Source organism: Heterodontus francisci, chromosome 19, assembly GCF_036365525.1.
Source record: "Heterodontus francisci isolate sHetFra1 chromosome 19, sHetFra1.hap1, whole genome shotgun sequence".
Taxonomy (NCBI): Eukaryota; Metazoa; Chordata; class Chondrichthyes; order Heterodontiformes; family Heterodontidae; genus Heterodontus; species Heterodontus francisci.
Genome location: NC_090389.1, coordinates 73024553 through 73039773, shown reverse-complemented (window position 1 = coordinate 73039773; position 15221 = coordinate 73024553). Strand labels below are relative to the sequence as shown.

General features: G+C 44.7%; 1 protein-coding gene across 5 annotated transcripts in view; it reads left to right on the top strand.

The window, feature by feature from the left end:
- tada3l (transcriptional adaptor 3 (NGG1 homolog, yeast)-like) overlaps positions 1-15221 on the top strand; it is a 52740-nt gene that overhangs the window by 25151 nt on the left and 12368 nt on the right. For 2 of the 5 annotated variants that reach the window (XM_068051953.1, XM_068051950.1), the window contains exons 2-5: positions 4510-4746; positions 5544-5794; positions 8228-8333; positions 13550-13691. In XM_068051953.1, coding sequence (XP_067908054.1) covers positions 4540-4746; positions 5544-5794; positions 8228-8333; positions 13550-13691 — 706 coding nt within the window. In that variant the 5' untranslated portion in view covers positions 4510-4539. The other 3 variants (XM_068051949.1, XM_068051951.1, XM_068051952.1) reach the window with 3 other exon arrangements.

Genomic DNA, 15221 nt, shown 5'->3' with positions numbered 1-15221 from the left:
TCTGGTTGCTTAATCTTGTAATAGACGTGGTTTTTATAAGAATGTGACCTATAATCTCCTTTGAAAGACTAAATCATAATAGATTGAACTATTTTGACCCAAAACCCTAGTGTTTCTGTATCTGAAGTAGATTTCAAGCGCTGATTAATACATTGACCCCCCCTTCTCTGCTTGCGAATTTGAGCTGGTCTGAAGCGCCGGAAAAGGACGCGGGTTCATTCTAGGCTGTACCACTGAACTGGAGTGGGAGGGGAGAGAGGGATGGTGTGAGGGCTCATTGTTGCACTGTTTCGGAGGATGTTCCCTTTCTGGTGTTCAGTCTCTTTACTAAACTAAAATTAGTAACAAAGGAGTGAGACTGAAACGGTTAGGGGATGGCTGTATGCGAGGAGAGCGCCTGACTGTATGCGAGTCACCCCCTGGGCCCCCACATCTAGCAATGGTAGAGCTGCTGATGGAGCTTGTTCTCAGGTAAATGTAACAAAGTCCTGGGGAAAATGTGAGGGAACGCGGTACCTAGCAACAACTGGCTGTTTCCTTAACTACCCACTGCAACTCATAGCTGCTGCTCCTCATTGCACTACAGCTTCAATTCAGAGGTATTTTGTGCCTCAGTCACTGGACATCTGGATCAAAAAGGGCTTTATTTCAGATGTTTGTTAAAACAAGGGGAGCCACACTTTTGTAGCAGTAATAAAAACAAAGTGCTAGAAATACTCAGCAGGTCTGGCAGCATCTGTGGAGAGAGAAACAGAGCCAACATTTCAGGTCTGTGACCTTTCATCAGAACTGGCAAAGGTTAGAAAAGAATTGGGTTTTAAGCAAGGGTTGGGGGTGTGTTTGGTGGGGAAGAGAACAAAAGGGAAGGTGTGTGATAGGGCAGAGGGCAGGAGATTAAATAACAAAGATTTTGTGGGACCAAGGCAAAGAAAGTGTTAATGGCTGTGAAAGACAAAGCATTAGTCCAGAGAGTGTTAATGGCAGAGTAATGAGCAGCTCTGTTTAAAAGCACATGGAAAAACAGGCACATGATTAAAAAGTAAAATAAAATTTTTTAAAAATAGAAAAATGTAAAAAAAAAAGCCAGTCTTGCTCTGAAATTGTTGAACTCAATGTTAAGTCCACAAGGCTGTAGAGTGCCTAATCGAAAGATGAGGTACTGCTCCTCGAGCTTGTGTTGATGTGCACTGCAACGCTGCAGCAGGCCAAGGACAGAAATGTGGGCATGAGAGTGGGGAGGGGAATGGGGGAGCCGGGTGGTGGGGAGGAGGTTGAAATGACAAGCAACTGGAAGCTCGGGGTCATGTTTTCAGACTGAGCAGAGGTGTTCCGTAAAGTGGTCACCCAATCTATATTTGGTCTCCGTGATGTAGAGGCAGTGTGAGCAGTGAATACAGTATACTAAATTGAAGGAAGTACAAGTAAATCGCTGCTTCACCTGGAAGGAGTATTTGGGCCCTTGGATGGTGAGGAGAGAGGAGATAAAAGGATAGGTATTACACCTCTTGCAATTGCATGGGAAGGGGACAAGGTGCTGGGGGTAATGGAGGAGTGGAGCAGGGTGTCGTGGAGGGAACGATCCCATTGGAATGCTGACAGGGAGGGGAGGGGAAGATGTGTTTGGTGGTGGCATCAGGCTGGAGATGGCGGAAATGGCAGAGGATGATCCTTTGGATGTGGAGGCTGGTGGGGTGGAAAGTGAGGACAGGGGGAAACCCTGTTGCGGTTCTGGGAGGGAGGGGAGGGGTGAGGACAGAAGTGCGGGAAATGGTTCGGACATGTTGGGGGGCTCTGTCAACCACAGTCGGGGGGGGGGGGAATCCTTGTTTGAGGAAAAAGGAAGACATGACAGAAGTGCTGTTGTGGAAGGCTGCATCATCAGAACAGATGTGTCAGAGATGGAGAAACTGGGAGAATGGGATGGAGTCCTTACAGGAAACAGGGTGTGACAAAGTGTCGTCGGGGTAGCCATGGGAGTCGGTGGGCTTATAATGAATATTAGTGGATAGTCTGTCCCCAGAGATGGAGATAGCGAAGTCGAGGAAGGGAAGGCAAGTGTCGGAGATGGACCATGTGAAGGTGAGGGAAGGATGGAAATTGTTAGCAAAGTTGATGAACTTTTCCAGTTCGGGACGAGAGCAGGAAGCGGCACCGATACAGTCATCAATGTACCGGAAAAAAGAGTTGGGAAGGGGGCCTGAGTAGGACTGGAACAAGGAATGTTCAACATACCCCACAAAAAGACAGGCATAACTAGGACCCACGCAGGTACCTATAGCAACACCTTTTATATGGAGGAAGTGAGTGGAGTTGAAGGAGGAGTTGTTGAATGAGAGAACAAGTTCAGCCAGGCAGAGGAGGGTGGTGATGGATGGGGACAGGTTGGGCCTCTGTTCAAGGAAGAAGCAGAGAGCCCTCATACCATCCTGGTGGGGGACGCAGGTGTCAAGAGATTGGACGTCCATAGCGAAGAGGAGGTAGTTAGGGCCAGGAAACTAGAAATTGTCAAAATGACGCAGGGCATCAGAAGAGTCACGGATGTAGGTAGGAAGAGACTGGACTGGGGAGAAAAGATAGAGTCAAGATAGGAAGAAATAGGTTCATTGGGGCAGGAACAGGCTGCAACGATGGGTCTACCAGCACAGTCCTGTTTGTGGATTTTAGGAAGGAGGTAGAAGCGGGCTGTCCGCTGTTGCAGGGCTATGAGGTTGGAAGCTGGAGAGGGAAGATCTCCGGAGGAGATGAGGTCAGTGGCAAGCCTGGAGACAATGGCTCGATATTTGGTGGTGGGGTCATGGTCCGGGGGAGGTAGGAAGAAATGTCTGAGAGTTGGCGCTCAGCCTTTGCAAGGTAGAGGTCAGGACGGCAGATAACAATAGCACCACCCTTGTCTGCAGGTTTGATCACAATTTTGGGGTTAGCCTGAGAGAATGGCGAGCAGCAAGTTCGGAGAGAGACAGGTTAGAGTGAGCGAGGGGAGGGAGAAATTGAGACGGGCAATGTCGCGCTGATAGTTTTCAGTGAACAAATCAAGAGAGGATAACAGGCCAGAGGGAGAGTACTGGAGGCGGGTGAAAGGGTCCGCTGGTCGGGGGGCAGGACTCCTGGTCATAGAGGTGAGCCCGTTGCTATTCTAGCAGTGTTAATGACCCTTAGACGAGCAAAATGTGCATTGGGATCTGGAATTATAAATTGAGCTTTTGACACAAATGATCTTTTGTCTGCATTAATACCTTGGCCTTCATGTACTAGGTATTCTGATGGTTACTTATTTATAAGTTAGCTGGATAACGGGGTAGAGAAAATAGTTTATTGCCCCTTTCAGTAACAGCTGAGAAATCTGGGGTGGATATTATCCCTTAATAGAAATTGAATACTGAATGTCGTTTGTAACTTTTACTTCACTGCACAATTCTTATCCAGTAACCTTATCATTGATCTTTTTTAAATAATCAAATCTTATCGCTGAATTATTTCCTGCTTTTCCCTGCGCTTGTAATTTGTTTTCAACTTTAATCTGAGGTATCAATTTTAACCTGAGTTGATAACATGATGTTTTTAGTGATTCTGCTTTTGGTTGGTTGCGAGTTCCAGACTTTTAATTTGTTCTACTGATTTTTGAATAATGGGTACTTTGGGGTGGTGAGATGAGTTAGCACACTGTCCTTTCACCTGTCTTAAATTCAATCTAATGGTTTGAAAGCTATTGTAAGGATCCTATGTGAAATGAGTTGGCCATTCCCAATCTAGTTCTTAATGGCAAAAGCACAAAATTGCACACGTTGGTCAGAGGTCACAAGGTGTGTATATAAATTTTAACTAGGTCACAGTGTTGGAGTTAAGGGAACATTGTTCTGCAACAGATTGTGCTACACCTGATCTGTGTATATGAGGCTGACACTGCATGCCTGCAATAACAAATGTGCTCCAATCCCCATCCTTTAACTTGGTGAGCACAATAAAATCACTGAAAAATAAAAATGGAAATAATTTTTTCAGTGTAAAAGGCATTACGTTGAAGAGCTCAAAGGTGTAGTAATGGAATGGTTGGCCTGTAAACAGAAGGCCTGCCACTGGCAACCTGAGGTAGTAAGTACCTTTAAGCTAGCAGATCTCAAGTCAATGAAGGAAAGTGGTTTGGTCTTTATAATTTCCAATGTCTTATTGGAAAGAAAGTCCAGTTGAAATAAGCAACAAAATACTGAGGAAATAAATGGTTTTACTGGAATAAACAAATACATTGGTGGCACTTTTATGCATTTTTAATGGCACTCACTTTAATGATGTTATCACTTAGCAAGATTATGGCCCTGAAATTTCAGCCAAGGGATACCTGTTGACCCTCTGGTCTTTCTGGTGGATGTTGAAGAGCTCATTTCAATTGCTGCATTTTTATCTTTCACAGTAGCCTTCATTTCTTGCATGTGTAAAACCAGCCTTTCACCTGCTGTATGATTTATTAATCAGAAATACTGTATTTAATTTGAGTGAGATTGGTTTTCTTGGCAGATTTCGGACAAAACTTTCCACGGGTTGAAGATGAGTGAACTAAAAGACTGCCCACTGCAATTCCATGACTTCAAACCAGTAGACCATGTGAAGATGTGTCCCCGCTACGCAGCTGTGCTCTCGCGCTCCGAGGATGATGGAATTGGAATTGAGGAGCTGGACACATTACAGCTGGAGCTGGAGACACTGTTGTCCTCAGCGAGTCGGCGACTGCGTATCCTAGAGGCAGAAACACAGGTAGGAATGGTGCAGTAACCTGTTTGGCTACACTGAATTGTGTGCTATCTGACCAGAGTTCTTCTGCATGAAGAATTTGTCAGTGAAACATTGATTTGAATATTTGATTAATTTCATGCAGCTTTCAGGAGAAAAATAAAAAATTCATATAATATTTTCTTTTATTAGCGGTAAAATTGCCAAGCAGTGTGCACTAAGGTTCCACTGTCCTGGCTCCAGTTGTGTTCCCCAGCAGATGCTCTGTATGCCTTCCTGTTGTCCAAACACAAGGTCCTGTGGGCTGTGACACAATTCCATTGGCTTTTTCAAGATTTGAAACAAAACATGGACATATTCTTGAAGTGGAGTAATAATGGGATTGATACCTATGCAGAAGGAATATGCAAGTTGTCTGAGCAGGCCTTAATCTTGGACCTAAACAGTAGGGCAAGCTAGGTATGCAGATACCTTTTCTTATTCCTATCTGCCTTATGTTTCTATATGGTAAAGCCAAACATTTTTCAAAAGTAGGCACAATATGAGTGCTTATTCTCTAGATGGAGTGCTTGTATTAACTTCTCTGCCTTCGGCACAACCCTCAAAATGCAGTTATTGGAACTATTTAGAATCATGACTTTAACCTGTGGCCGGTTTCAGAAAAGCCCCCCCAATCTGCACCACAGTGACAGTTCTATTTCCACACAATTGTGTTCTCTGACTGAGGTAACTAAATTTGGAGTGCCTTTGAATCTAAGTTATCAAGTTGAAAAGCCACTTTTATGTTTTTTTTTCAAGAGCATTTAAACTGTTGATTTCAGATCCTCACAGACTGGCAGGATAAAAAGGGGGATAAGAGACTGTTAAAATTTGGGAAGGAGCATGAACATGGAACACCACAGAAACATGGAAAACCCAAGAAGCAGAAAATTGATGGAAAAGGCAGCCATGGAACTGGACCTGGTCCTGGACGTCCCAAATCAAAAAACTTGCAGCCTAAAATACAAGAGTATGAATTTACAGATGATCCATTGGATGTTCCCAGAATTCCAAAGAATGATGCCCCTAACAGGTAGGATCCCACAGTACTTGTAGCATACTGTATCTTGTATCAGATTGGGACTGTGGGTTAGAAAAGGCCTGATGTCATTAACTCTCATTTGGAACATGTTGCAGGAGCAAACACTGCTAAATTCCCACTACTTCTTCCTTCAAATTGTTTACAGCTGTGGCTCAGGGGGTAGCACTCTTCCCTCTGCGTCATAAGGTTCCAGGTTCAAGTCCCACTCCAAGGCTTGAGCACAAAAATCAAAGCTGGCACTCCAGTGCAGTACTGAGGGAGTGCTGCATGGTTGGAGTGTCACTTTTCGGATAGAGTCGTTTACGGCACCAAAGGTGGCCATTTGGCCCATCAAGTCCATGCTGGCTCTGTGGAGCAATCCAGTCAATCCCAGTCATCTACTTGATCCCGATTGCCCTGCAAGTTTATTTCCTTCAAGTGAGCATTCAATTTCCTTTCGAAATCATTGATTGTTTCTGCTTCACCTTCGTGGACAGCTACTTCCAGGTCAGTACCACTCGCTGTGTAAAAAAAGTTCTTCCTCACATTCCCCCTGCATCTCTTGCCCAAACTCTTCAATGTAAGTCTCCCCGTCCTTGTATCATCAGTAAATGGGAGCAGTTTTTTCTTGTCTGACTTATCTAAGCCTGTCATAATCTTGTGCACTTCAATCAAATCTCCCCTCAAATCATCTTTGCTCCAGGGAGAACAACCCCAGTTTTTCCAACCTAACCTTGAAAATCTCCCATCCCTGGAACCATTCTGGTAAATCTCCGCTGCACCATCTCGAGGACCTGCACACCCTTCCTAAAGTGGTGACCGGAACTGGATGCAATACTCTGACTGGGGCCTAACCAGAGCTTTATAAAGGTTCAGCATTACTTCCCTGCTTTTGTACTCAGTACCTCTATTTATGAAGCCTAAGATCCCATATGCTTTGCTAACCACTCTCAATATGTCCTGCCACCTTTAAAGAGTGATGCACACACCCCCAGGTCCCTCTGTTCTTGCACACTCTATAGAACTGTGCCATTAAGGAGATATTGCCTCACCCTATCCCTTCTGCCAATATGCATCACCTCACAGTTGTCTGTATTAAATTCCATCTGCCACTTGTCTGCCCATTCAGCTAGCCGATCTATGTCCTGTTGCAAGTGTCACTTCTCCAAGTTTGGTATCATCTTTATACTCTGGAATACTCTGTATTCCAAGATCCAAATCATTTATATATATCAAAAAAAGCAGTGGTCCTAGCACTGACCCTTGGGGAAAACCACTTTCTACCATCCTCCAGTCTGAAAAGCAACCACTTTCTATGGCTCGCTGTTTTCTGTCCTTGAACCAATTTTTTATCCAATTGGGCACTGACTCCCCTGTTCCATGAGCCTCAATTTTGTTCACCAGCCTTTTATGTGATACTTTATCAAAAGCTTTCTTAAAATCCATATAGGCACCATAATAAGCTGTTAAACTGAGGCCCTATCGCCTGCTCAGGTGGATCGAAAAGATCTTATGGCACTATTTCAAAGAAAAGCAGGAGAGATATCCCCAGTATCCTGGCCAGTATTTATCCCTCAATCAACATCACAGAAACAGATTATCTGGTCATTATCACATTGCTGTTTGTGGGAGTTTGCTGTGCGCAAATTGGCTGCTGTGCTTCCTACATTACAACAGTGACTACACTTCAAAAGTACTACATTGGCTGTAAAGCGCTTTGGGACATCTGGTGGATGTGAAAAGTGCTCTATAAATGCAAGTATTTTTTCTTTCTTTTACTATTTCCATTATATCTCTACCCAAATTATTTCATCTCCTGAGGGAGGTGAGTTGGCACAAGGAAAATTGCAAGAAGTCAAAGTCTGAAATTGCTTTGAACCCACCTCCCCCACCCTGGCCACCACCCAAGGTGATGGGATCGATGGCCTGAAAATTGCAGTCAACATTACAATCTAGTGACCCAGATCTAGCTAGCAGGAATAGAATCTGTGGTTGGACTCTTATCCTTTGTCTCCCTTAAGGCTGTTCTGAAATCTTCCAGTTCTGCAACTGTATTTTCAGTTAAATGACTTGTGTCTTCATTATTCAGGTCTTAACAATTTTAAAGATGTAGATTTTGTTTCCTTAGTCTGTTTTACTTTAATGGAAATGAATTTAATTCGGTGAGCCTCTGCTCACAATTTTGAAACTTTTGCAGTTGTCTTGTCACTGTTCTTTGATACGTTTTATCAGATGACCATGGATACATTGAAGAGTGACAAAACCACATGCACTATTCAATATGACTTTACCATGATTGAAATAGAGGATAAAATAATCTCTCTCTGTTTACAATCTAAAGAATTTAATCTGCATCCCAGTATTTGAGTAACCTTGTTCACAACAGCTTCATACTTATTGGATGCCAGCAGTGAGTTATAAGTAATTAACTATCATCTGCTGCAGGTTTTGGGCATCAGTGGAACCATACTGTGCTGACATCACCAACGAGGAGATCCGTGTCCTTGAAGACCTATTGAAACCCCCTGAAGATGAGGCAGAGTATTACAAGGTGAATGACCAGTATAGGTCAAGCAGGAGAGAGACAGGGCAGAGAGAGCTGTTGGGCAAAAGCACTGTTGAAAAAGGCTTTTGAAAGCAGATTGGAGGTAACAGAATACATTTGAGGGAAGGAGGAGGAAGGTTTAAAGACATATTATGAAGGGGTATGGTAAACATGTGTCTGGTCTGTGTTTGTACCTATACTTATCCATGTGAAGGATAGGCATTACTGGGGAGAGGAATTGTAACACGATCAAGTGCTCCAAAGTAGGATTTAGGGTGGTTTAGATGTGATGGACCAGATTTAAGGGCATTGCCTTCAAATCCCCACTGTTGGATAAAAAGTGATTATAAACTGTTATTGCTAAACTTCCTTTCACTTGTCTTTTCTTTAATTATTTGTTTGCTGATTATTTAATCAGGAACCAGCTCAATAATAAGGGAACTGAATTTAGCATCCATTAATGGTGTGATTTGTTTTTTTAAATTCATTCATGGGATGTGGGCGACACTGGCCAGGCCAGCATTTATTGCCCATCCCTAATTGCCCTTGAGAAGGTGGTGAGAGCCTTCTTGAACTGCTGCAGTCCATGTGGGGTAGGTACACCCACAATGCTGTTAGGAAGGGAGTTCCAGTATTTTGACCCAGTGACAGTGAAGGAACGGCGATATAGTTCCAAGTCAGGATGTGTGACTTGGAGAGGAACTTGCAGGTGGTGGTGTTCCCCTGCATTTGCTGCCCTTGTCCTTCCATTTGGTAGAGGTCGTGGGTTTGGAAGGTGCTGTCTAAGGAGCCTTGGTGCGTTGCTGCAGTGCATCTTGTAGATGGTAGATACTGCTACCACTGTGCGTCGGTGGTGGAGGGAGTGAATGTTTGTGGATGAGGTGCCAATCAAGCAGGCTGCTTTTTCCTAAATGGTGTCGAGCTTCTTGAGTGTTGTTGGAGCTGCACCCATCCAGGCAAGTGGAGAGTATTCCATCACACTGCTGACTTGTGCCTTGTAGACGGTGGGCAGTCTTTGGGGAGTCAAGAGGTGAGTTACTCGCTGCAGGATTCCTAGCCTCAGACCTGCTCTTGTAGCCACAGTATTTATATGGCAACTCCAGTTCAGTTTCTAGTCAATGGTAGCTCCTAGGATTTTGATAGTGGGGATTTCAGCGATCGTAATGCCATTGAATGTCAAGGGGAGATGGTTAGATTTTCTCTTGTTGGAGATGGTCATTGCCTGGCACTTGTGTGGCGTGAATGTTACTTGCCACTTATCAGCCCAAGCCTGAATATTGTCCAAGTCTTGCTGCATTTCTCCACGGACTGCTTCAGTTTCTGAGGAGTCACGAATGGTGCTGAACATTGTGCAATCATCAGCAAACTTCTGACCTTATGATTGAAGGAAGGTCATTGATGAAGCAACTGAAGATGGTTGGGCCTAGGACACTACCCTGAGGAACCCCTGCAGTGATGTCCTGGAGCTCAGATTATTGACCTCCAACAACCACAACCATCTTCCTTTGCGCTAGGTATGACTCCAACCTGCGGAGAGTTTTCCCCCTGATTCCCATTGACTTCAGTTTTGCAAGGGCTGCTTGATGCCATACTCGGTCAAATGCTGCCTTGATGTCAAGGGCAGCTACTCTCATCTCACCTCTTGAATTCAGCTCTTTTGTCCATGTTTGAACCAAGGCTGTAATGAGGTCAGGATCTGAGTGGCCCTGGCGGAACCCAAACTGAGCGTCACTGAGCAGGTTATTGCTAAGCAAGTGCCGCTTGATGGCACTGTTGATGACCCCTTCCATCATTTTACTGATGATTGAGAGAAGGCTGATGGTGCAATAATTGGCTGGGTTGTACTTGTCCTGCTTTTTGTGTACAGGACATACCTGGGCAATTTTCCACATTGCAGGGTAGATGCCAGTGTTGTAGCTTTACTGGAACAGCTTGGCTAGGGGCGCGGAAAGTTCTGGAGCACAGGTCTTCAGTACTATTGCCGGAATATTGTCAGGACCCATAGTCTTTGCAGTATCCAGTGCAATCAGTCGTTTCTTGATAATATGTGGAGTGAATCGAATTGACTGAAGTCTGGCATCTGTGATGCTGGGGACTTCAGGAGGAGGCCGAGATAGATCATCAACTCGACACTTCTGGCTGAAGATTGTTGCAAATGCTTCAGCCTTATCTTTCGCACTGATGTGCAGGGCTCCCCCATCATTGAGGATGGGGATATTTGTGGAGCCACCTCCTCCAGTTAGTTGTTTAATTGTCCACCACCTTTCACGGCTGGATGTGGCAGGACTGCAGAGCTTAGATATGATCCGTTGGTTGTGGGATCACTTCGCTGTGTCTATCGCATGCTGCTTACGCAGTTTGGCACGCAGATAGTCCTGTGTTGTAGCTTCACCAGGTTGAAACCTCATTTTGAGGTATGCCTGGTGCTGCTCCTGGCATGCCCTCCTGCACTCTTCATTGAACCAGGGTTGGTCTCCTGGCTTGATGGTAATGGTAGAGTGGGAGATATGCTGAGCCATGAGATTACAGATTGTGGTTGAGTACAATTCAGCTTCTGCTGATGGCCCACAGCGCCTTATGGATGCCCAGTTTTGCATTGCTAGATCTATTCGAAATCTATCCCATTTAGCACGGTGATAGTGCCACACAATACGATGGAGGGTATCCTCAATGTGAAGGCGGGACTTCATCTCCACCAGGACTGTGCAGTGGTCACTCCTACCAATATTGTCATGGACAGATACATCTGCGGCAGGCAGATTGGTGAGGACGAGGTCAAGCATGTTTTTCCCTCTTGTTGGTTCCCTCACCACCTGCCGCATACCCAGTCTAGCAGCTGAGTCCTTTAGGACTCGGCCAGCAGTGGTGCTACCGAGCCACTCTTGGTGATGGACATTGAATGCCCTCACCCAGAGTATATTCTGTGCCCTTGCCACCCTCAGTGCTTCCTCCAAGTGCTGTTCAACATGGAGGAGTACTGAGTCATCAGCTGAGGGAGGGCAGTAGGTGTTAATCAGCAGGAGGTTTCCTTGTCCATGTTTGACCTGACGCCATGAGACTTCATGTGGTCTGGAGTCGATGTTGACGACTCCCAGGGCAACTCCCTCCCAACTGTATATCACTGTGCCGCCACCTCTGATGAGTCTACCCTTCCGATGGGACAGGACATACCCAGGATGGTGATGGTGGCGTCTGGGACATTGTCTGTCAGGTATGATTCCGTGAGTATGACTATGTCAGGCTGTTGCTTGACTAGTCTGTGGGAAAGTTCTCCCAACTTTGGCACAAGCCCCCAGATGTTAGTAAGGAGGACTTTGCAGGGTCGACGGGGCTGAGTTTGCCATTGTCGTTTCCGGTGCCGGGTGGTCCGTCTGGTTTCATTCTTTTTTATCGATTTTGTAGGGGTTAGATACAACTGAGTGGCTTGCAAGTCCATTTCAGAGGGCATTTAAGAATCAACCACATTGCTGTGGGTCTGGAGTCACGTGTAGGCCAGACCAGGTAAGGACAGCCTTCCCTAAAGGACATTAGTGAACCAGATGGGTTTTTGCAACAATTGACAATGGTTTCATGGCCATCATTAGATTAGCTTTTTAATTCCAGATTTATTAGTTGAATTCAAATTCCACCTTCTGTTGTGGTGGGATTTGAACCCATGTCCCCAGAGCAATACCCTGGGTCTCTGGGTTACTAGTCCAGTGACAATACCACTAACCCACCGCCTTCCCTGTTGTCCTTAGCTTCCACTCACTTTTACACAATGCTCCCAATTATCAGCCCCGCAGCATTTTAAATAAGCAAAACAAAATAAAAGTAGATTTTAAGGAGCTATCCATCGCTCTCTTTTTGTCTCCATTCTTAGCTGGGAAAGCAGGCTGGAATCCTGTTGACAGGCCTTGTTGAAGCCACTGTATATTGTCATGCAGGCCCCACCTGCCAAGAATGAGGCACATTAATTTCACCACATGGACATTAAATGTCAAATTGTTGCTGGGAAGAAAAGAGGAATTGTCAGACCCCTAGCCGGAAAGACATTTGTGCATACTAGCAGACAGTGTTGGAACAAAGGAACCAGTCCCTGCTCCCAATATACAGAACCGACGTGGTCAGACCAGTTTAGTCACACGACTAACTGGCTGTTGCAGAGTTTTGAACTGAGAGTTTTAAATTGGAGAAACAGTGTTTGAAGACAGAAAGCTCCTGGCCCCTGGATTGAGAACATCTGTCTCCTGTCTGCTCCCATCTCTCTCTCACCAGCTTTGCAATCCATTGAAGACACATGAACCCCAAGAGGGAAAAGTCTTCTGCAGTGAACAAGGTTTAAGAAGGGCCCCAACAAAAAGCAAGAATTACCTACAAGCAAGAACTACCTACAAAAGGACTCTACAGTGAGCTCGAAGCACAGTAACAAGAAATTCTTCAGATATTGCCTCAAATCTCTCCGCTTTGTTTTTCTTCTGCTCTTTTCTGTCCCTATCTGCATGTGTGTATTGCATAAGCATGCTAGCGTGGGCACTTCATGTATCCGTAAGCATTGACCGAATTAGAGTTTAGGATTAATAAACTTCTACCTTTCTTGTTTAAATCTAGGGAAACCTGTTCGATATCTTTGCCTTACAATTGGAGCAGTGAACAAAGATTCACTAAGGGGGAGTTTAAAACATGATGTTTTAAAATTAAACCCTGTTACAATTAAACCAGGCAAAGGCTGAGAGGGAACCCCAAGACCTCTTCTCACCTGTAACAATATGATAAGCTGAAAGGTGAATGAGCGCATGGGAAAGGAAGTCTCTCCAGCTCCCAAACCGCTAATGAATAGTTATTCAGCAGTACCCCATGATGGTCATGATAGAGACCTTATATGTGGGGAAATTATGAGCACAAATCCCCTATCAGCCCCTTGGTGGTACAGTACACCTCTGTCAATTGTAATTCTTTGTGAATGAGGTTTGGCAATAGGAGGAGAGAAAATGGGGCAACCGAATACTCACTAGAAAAGCAGGAAGAGTGAAACTACACAGCTGAACATAAAAAGCATATTCAGAAGTATGAGCTCATGAGTGGCAGAGATGTACATTAATGGCTGTGATCAATAGGAGAATGACATTGGCTGAGGAGGAATAGTTCAGCTGTGCACAGGTCCTGTAGGAGTGAGAGTCGTAACGCTGAATCACTCTTTGTTTTTATCTCAATCGTTGTCCATTACATTTCTTTCTTCACAGATCCCTCCACTGGGGAAACATTACTCCCAACGCTGGGCGCAGGAGGACCTTCTGGAGGAGCAGAAAGAAGGTGCCCGTGCTGCGGCTGCTGCAGAGAAGAAGAAAGGCATGCTTGGAGCTTTAACTGAGCTTGATTCTAAAGGTAAGCTAGACTTGCAGTGAAGTGTTCTGCACTGGAGTGAAGCCACAGTGTCACATTTTGTTTCTGTAATAACGATAGCATGTTTATATAGTCCCTTTCCTCTCACTGTTCATTGAACTTCTTGCTGAGAATACATCTATTCATTTAATGTTTGTTTTTAAAATGACCTCCTGGAAAACTGCCTTATCAGGCCTACCAACTGGACAAGATCTGCTTAATGCATCTGATCTGTGTCTGGCCGACTGCCAGGGATCAACATAATTCCCATCACAATTATTGGCAACAAGCCTCAACCTTCAAATCGTGTTTCGTTCTGCTTCCCCTCTTTTCCTGATAAGGAAAAATTTAAATAAAAGCAATACTATCTTGGCAATACTGGCTGAACTCCAACCCATCTAAGACTGTGCCGCTCATATGTCCTGCAACGTGCCCCATTCACCCATCACCCCATCCTTGTCAGAATCATAGAATGGTTACAGCAAAGAAGGAGGCCATTTGGCCTGTCTTGTCCATCCCAACTCTCTGCAAGAGCACCTCATCTAGTCCCACTCCCCCGCCTTTTCCCTGCAATTTACTTGTCTTCAGATAATTATCCAATTCCCTTTCGAAAGCCACGATTGAATCTGTCTCCACCACGCTCTCAGGCAGTGCATTCCAGATCCTAACCACTTGCTGTATAAAGATGTTTTTCTTCATGTCGCCTTTGGTTCTTTTATCATTCACCTTAAATTTGTGACCACGGGTTCTCGATCCTTGCGCCAATGGGAACAGTTTCTCCCTATCTTCTCTGTCCTTACCCTTCATGATTTTGAGTACCTCTATCAAATTGCAACCTTCTCTTTAAGGAGTACAGCCCCAGCTTCTCCAATCTATCTACATCCCTCACCCTTGGAGCCAATCTCATATATCTTTTCTGCACGCTCTGTAATGCCTTCACACCTTCCTAAAGTGTGGCGCCCAGAATTGGACAGAAAACTCCGTTGAGGCTGAACCAGTGTTTAAGAAATGTTCACCATAATTTCCTTACCTCTATGCTTCTGTTTATAAAGCTCAGCATCTTGTATGTCTTATTAACTGCTTTCTCAGCCTGCCCTGCCACCTTCAATGATTTGTGCACATATACCCCATCTACACTGGTTTCCCATACCCCAAAAAATAATTAAAATCCTCATCCGCATCTATAATCCCTCCATGACCTCACTGCACCTTATCGTTGCACCCTGCTCCAGCACTGTGTCAAATCTTGCTAAACACTACATTCATGCTAAATGGTGCAATTTTAAATGGAATGCAAGAAAAAAGAGACACTGGGAGTATTTATGCACAAGTCATTGAAGGTGGCGGGACAGGTTAACAAATCAGTTAATAAAGGATTTGGGATAGTGGGCTTTATAAATAGAGACATTTAATACAAAAGCCATGAAGTTATGCTAAACCTGTATAAAACACTAATTTGGCCCCAGCTGGAGTATTGTGCTAATTCTGGGCACCACACTTGAGGAAGGACATGAGGCTTTGGAGAGGATATAG